Raw genomic sequence first — 5,961 nt, 5'->3', positions numbered from 1 at the left:
GAGGAGCGGTACCAAGGCCGATGGAACGCCCACATGATGTCCGATTACTGCTGGAGTCTTATGCGTCATTGTATGTGGGAAACTCACAAAAGGAAGTCATATAAGAGAATCTTCCTTCAGATGAAGCAAAGTACAGTGACCTGGACAGCTTGCGAGATTGGCCTTGCGAGACAATATGTTGACTAGCTTAAACTATATATTTTCCTAGTTTACTTTGGGTTTGAAATTTCATTGGAAATATTTTTATTTTATTTTATAATGTTTCATTAATCCCTTGTTTTAAATGAGAATACTACTGAAAATGTTGTGGCTCTTCCTTGTTCAGTGTTCAAATAGTAGCATGCTGTAAGTAAATACCACATTTTAAGTATTCATATACAATCGGAAATCTTAAATGAAAGTGGTATATTTATTCGACAGTTTGATTATCAATTAATAGCCTAAATATCATAATAAATGTGGTTTTCTTGAAATATTCATGTGCCAGTAAAACGGTAATCCAATTAGTATCATTGTCTACGGAGTCGCAGATACGAAAATCGCATTTAAGAAATATCTTAAAAAACTAGAGCCAACTGGACAAAACTAATGTCATTTTCGAATTCAGCGACCCAGCATTACCCCAATATGGTCTCACCTTATATGCCCCAAAAAATTGTTGGCCAGTGTATATATATATATATATATATATATATATATATATATATATATATATATATATATATATATATATATATATATATATACGCACATATTCATATCTAATCTATATTCATATCTATATTCATTCATCTATCTATTCATCTATCTATCTATCTATCTATATATCTATATATATATATATATATATATATATATATATATATATATATATATATATATATATATATATATATTCATTCATCTATTTATCTATCTATATATATCTACCTATATGTCAATCTATTTGTCTATCTATATATATTCATAAATCTATCTATCTATTCATCTATATATATATATAGATATATATATATATATATATATATATATATATATATATATATATATATATATATATATATATATAGATAGATAGATAGAGATATAGATAGATAGATAGATAGATAGATAGATAGATAGATAGATAGATAGATATATGTGTGGGTGAGTGGGTGTGGGTGTGAGGCTCCAGCCGTATCCAACAATCCGTTACTTGATCATTCGGGTCCAGCACGTGATCAACACATGGTGGACGCCGCTCATAAACTACCATCTCAAATCACAACAAGCCGTCAGACGCATAACATAACTTTTTTTTCTATACATCCGTATAACCGAAATGGAAGTAATTGACGTGATCGTCGTTAAGAACCCAGCACTGCACAGCGAGCAGGCGACATTCGACGCCAACGGTCTTCGGGCCGCGGCGGACTTGCGGTGGCACGAGGAAGAGAAGGAGGCGGCTGCCGGAGCCCCGCCAATGGATGCAGGCAACACCCACGCGATACCCGAACACAACGGCGAGGCGATGCTCCCCGGTGCCCGCCTCGTTGCCGACACGGGCCCCCAAACTGACACGCTTCTGTGTAAGGCGCCTCTGGCTGAGGAAGAGGCCATGGACACGGATGACGAAGAGGAAGAGGACGCTCATTGCCAGAGCGGGCCCCTTCCGGGCACTGGGGGCCTAGTGGTCGTAAAGGAGGTGGTGATCACCGAGGTGGTGCTGCCCCCCGAGGACGCGGTGACCCAAAATAAGGGGGTGACCGCAGAGGTTGTGATGGCCCCGAAGGAGGGGGTGACCCCCGGTGAGGCGACCCCCCCCAAACAGACGGCAACCATCTCAGAGGAGTTGCTGACTGTTCCGGTGGAGATGGTGACCATTTCAGAGGAAGGGAAAACTGTTCGGAACGAGACGCTGACCATTCGAAAGAAAGGGGTGACTATTCGAAAGAAAGGCGTGACGGTTCCAAAGATGGTGACTCGCTCAAAACAGCTGGTGACTCTCTCTGAGGAAGTGGTGACCGTTCCAATGGCGGTAGTTACAGTCACAGCTGAAAGGAGGACTTTTACAAATGAGATGTTGAGTATTCGGAAGAAGGTGGTGGCTGTCCAGCAGGGGGAGGTGACTATCGCAGAGGAGAGGTTGACTATCCCAGAAGAGGGGGGGACTATCCCAGAGGAGGGGGTGACTTTCCCAAAGGAGGTGGTGACTATCCCAAAGGAGGGGATAACTATCCCAAAGGAAAGGGTGACTATCCCAAGGGAGAGGGTGACTATCCCAAAGGAGGGGGTGACTATCCCAAAGGAAGTGGTGAATATCTCAAAGGAAGTGGTAGCTATCCCACAGGAAGTGGTGACTATCCCAAAGGAAGTGGTGACTATCCCAAAGGAAGTGGTGACTATCCCAAAGGAAGTGGTAACTATCCCAAAGGAAGTGGTAACTATCCCAAAGGAAGTGGTAACTATCCCAAAAGAAGTGGTGACTATCCCAAAGGAAGTGGTAACTATCCCAAAGGAAGTGTTAACTATCCCAAAGGAAGTGTTAACTATCCCAAAGGAGGTGGTGACTATCCCACAGGATGTGGTGACTATCCCAAAGGAGGTGGTGACTATCCCAAAGGAAGTGGTAATTATCCCAAAGGAGAGGGTGACTATCCCAAAGGAGAGGGTGACAATCCCAAAGGAAGTGATGACTATCCCAAAGGAAGTGATGACTATCTCAAAGGAAGTGGTACCTATCCCAAAGGAAGTGGTGACTATCCCAAAGGAAGTGGTGACTATCCCAAAGGAAGTGGTAACTATCCCAAAGGAAGTGGTGACTATCCCAAAGGAGTTAGTGACTATCCCAAAGGAATTGGTGACTATCCCAAAGGAAGTGGTGACTATCCCTAAGGAAGTGGTGACTATCCCAAAGGAAGTGGTGACTATCCCAAAGGAAGTGGTAACTATCCCAAAGAAAGTGGTGACCATCCCAAAGGAGGAGGGGGACTATCCCAAAGAAAGTGGTGACTATCCCATAGGAAGTGGTAACTATCCCAAAAGAAGTGGTGACTATCCCAAACGAAGTGGTGACTATCCCAAAGGAAGTGGTGACTATCCCAAAGGAAGTGGTGACTATCCCAAAGGAGGTGGTGACTATCCCAAAGGAAGTGGTAACTATCCCAAAGGAAGTGGCGACTATCCCAAAGGAAGTGGTGACTATCCCAGAGGAGGAGGGTACTATCCCAAAGGAAGTGGTGACTATCCCAAAGGAAGTGGTGACTATCCCAAAGGAAGTGGTCACTATCCCAAAGGAAGTGGTGACTATCCCAAAGGAAGTGGTAACTATCCCAAAAGAAGTGGTGACTATCCCAAAGGAAGTGGTGACTATCCCAAAAGAAGTGGTGACTATCCCAAAGGAAGTAGTAACTATCCCAAAAGAAGTGGTGACTATCCCAAAGGAAGTTTTAGCTATCCCAAAAGAAGTGGTGACTATCCCAAAGGAAGTGGTAACTATCCCATAAGAAGTGGTGACTATCCCAAAGGAAGTGGTGACTATCCCAGAGGATGTGGTAACTATCCCAAAGGAAGTGGTAACTATCCCAAAGGAAGTGGTGACTATCCCAAAGGAAGTGGTGACTATCCCAGAGGAGGGGGGTACTATCCCAAAGGAAGTGGTGACTATCCCAAAGGAAGTGGTGACTATCCCAAAGGAAGTGGTCACTATCCCAAAGGAGGTGGTCACTATCCCAAAGGAGGGGGGTACTATCCCAAAGGAAGTGGTGACTATCCCACACGAAGAGGTGACTATTCCAAAGGAGGGAATTACTATCTCAGAGGAGGTGGTGACTATCCCAAAGGAGAGGGTTACTATCCCAGAGGAGTGGGTTACTATCCCAGAGGAGGGGGTGACTTTTCCAAAGGAGGGGGTTACTATCCCAGAGGAAGGGGTGACTATCCCAAAGGAGGGGGTGACTATCCCAAAGGAGGTAGTGTCCAGCCCAGAGGGGGTGGTGACTATCCCAGAAGAGGTGCTGACTAGCCCAGAGGACCCAGTGGCCTTCCCAGAGGATAGCATGGCCATCCCAGGACAGGTGCTGGCCACCGCCAGTGAGACACACCCCTCTTCTTCACATTGTGACGACGTTATGCCCAGACGACAAAATCCTCCCCCTATGGATGACGTTGATTTGATTTACGAAGTTCAGACACAGTTCAGAAAGACCCGAGAAGCCAGCGATGAACCTCAGCCAATCTGCCGAGTCGAGTCACTCTACGAAGACTTCCTGCAACCTGAGGGGCAAAATCCTCCCCCTATGGGTCACATCCAGTTGATTTACGAAATACAGACGCAGTTCAAAGAGATACACGGAACCTGCGACGCGTCTCAGTGGGTCTTGGTACACCAGTCAGTTGTCAAAGACTTGGAGGCCATCTTTGAGGAAGTAAACTCCATCCAGAACGTTGTTCAGTCCCTGTGGCAGGAAGCTCAAGTGATGTCTGAAGTGATCTACCCGCTGTGCCAAAACATCGACGCCATCTGGGAGGAGGTTCAGGCCCTCTGTAGGGACGTGGAGCCGGTCTGGCAACACTTACAGGCCATCAGGAAGGAAGTTGTCTCCTGTCGCGGCAGGGAGACTGATCAAGTGGTCAGGAGGCTGTTGAAGGAGGTTCGGCCAGTTTGGAAAGAAGCAAGACTGATTCGCGACATTGTTAAGCAGATTAGGGAAGAAGTTTGATGGATTAGAGAGGACGTCCAGCCCGAGTGTGAGGAGGTCCAGCCTGTGGTAAGACTCAAAGTGATCGAACACTCCGAACCGCTCCCTGTGTACTTTTCTCCTCCTGCCGAGGGATCTGACGCGGCTGGGGACGATAATGCCGAGGAGTAAGGAAGAGGCGCATGCTGAGTTACTTTTCTGATTATCATTTTTCTCTTGTATTCAACTAGAACACACACTGTTTTCAAAATTTTGATTTCAACGATGACATTATTAAGTTTTTTATTATTTAACTTAGTCATTTTGTCTCTCTTGCCCGTGTCACTGCGATAGTTTGTCTTTTTAGCAGCGGTAGGTTATTTTTCGTTGCATTAAGGTGGGAATAAGTTATATATAATCCTTAATTACACCTTCACATGCAGATATAACATACAGACAGGCAGAGAGACGGACTGCAGGGTAAAAGAGATTATGTCACGGTAAATCCAATCTGTTTGCTTGTCTTATTGTCGTTGTTGTTGTTGTTCATAACTGTTCTTATACTTGTCTGATAATTCACCGGGTTATCTAGTTCCTTCCGTTTTGTGTATCCTTGTCTACCTGTCTGGCTATCTCCTTAACGTCACATCTGTACGTCGGTCTGTCTTCCTGTCGCACTTGTTTGCTCCTGGGCCTGTCTTTTTGCTTGTTTATGCCTTTATCTGTGCATCTGTCTGTTTGTCTGTCCACCTTTCCATCTATCTGACTTCATGTGTCTTTACCTACCCATTATATTTCTGCTTGTGTCAACCTGCATTTTCCTGTCCGTGTGTCTGTCTTCCCGTACGTCCCTTCCGTCTGTCAGTCTCGCGAGGTGTCGGGTGCCGGCCTCCGGGTAGTATAGGGACAGGTACCCTTGGCCTCCCAGACACCGTAATGAGTTCCTTCCCGGCTTCGAGAGGAGGAGGAGGAGGAGGAGGAGGAGGAGGAGGAGGAGGAGGAGGAAGAGAAGGAGGAGGAGGAGGAGGAGGAGGAGGAGGAGGAGGAGAGAAGGAGGGAGGAGGAGGAGGAGGAGGTAGTGGGGGTGGAGGAAAAAGAAAGAGGAATAAGAGGAGAAACGAAGCGAGGAGGCAAAAGGGAAGTGTGTGTGTGTGTGTGTGTGAGAGAGAGAGAGAGAGAGAGAGAGAGAGAGAGAGAGAGAGAGAGAGAGAGAGAGAGAGAGAGAGAGAGAGAGAGAGAGAGAGAGAGAGAGAGAGAGAGAGAGAGAGAGAGAGAGAGAGAGAGAGAGAGAGAGAGAGAGAGA

General features: G+C 45.7%; 1 protein-coding gene across 1 annotated transcript; it reads left to right on the top strand.

The window, feature by feature from the left end:
• The first annotated feature begins 1,140 nt into the window (after positions 1 to 1,140).
• Positions 1,141 to 4,873, top strand: LOC126990428 (zonadhesin-like). Its single transcript, XM_050849037.1, has 2 exons — positions 1,141 to 2,773; positions 3,111 to 4,873. Exons 1-2 carry the CDS (start codon positions 1,322 to 1,324, stop codon positions 3,483 to 3,485), a joined length of 1,827 nt encoding a protein of 608 aa, XP_050704994.1. The 5' UTR covers positions 1,141 to 1,321; the 3' UTR covers positions 3,486 to 4,873.
• Positions 4,874 to 5,961: the final 1,088 nt, after the last annotated feature.

The sequence above is a fragment of the Eriocheir sinensis genome, unplaced genomic scaffold (genome assembly GCF_024679095.1).
Source record: "Eriocheir sinensis breed Jianghai 21 unplaced genomic scaffold, ASM2467909v1 Scaffold1635, whole genome shotgun sequence".
Lineage (NCBI taxonomy): Eukaryota > Metazoa > Arthropoda > Malacostraca > Decapoda > Varunidae > Eriocheir > Eriocheir sinensis.
The sequence above is the reverse complement of the archived record's forward strand: the minus strand, read 5'-3'. Positions and strand labels throughout refer to the sequence as shown.

Excerpts from the sequence above, each read along its gene's own strand:
- LOC126990428 (XM_050849037.1), top strand. The coding sequence starts at position 1,322 with ATGGAAGTAATTGACGTGATCGTCGTTAAGAACCCAGCACTGCACAGC. Across the intron at positions 2,774-3,110 it reads TGGTGACTATCCCAAAGGAA|GTGGTGACTATCCCAAAGGA; the intron begins GTGGTAACTATC and ends ATCCCAAAGGAG.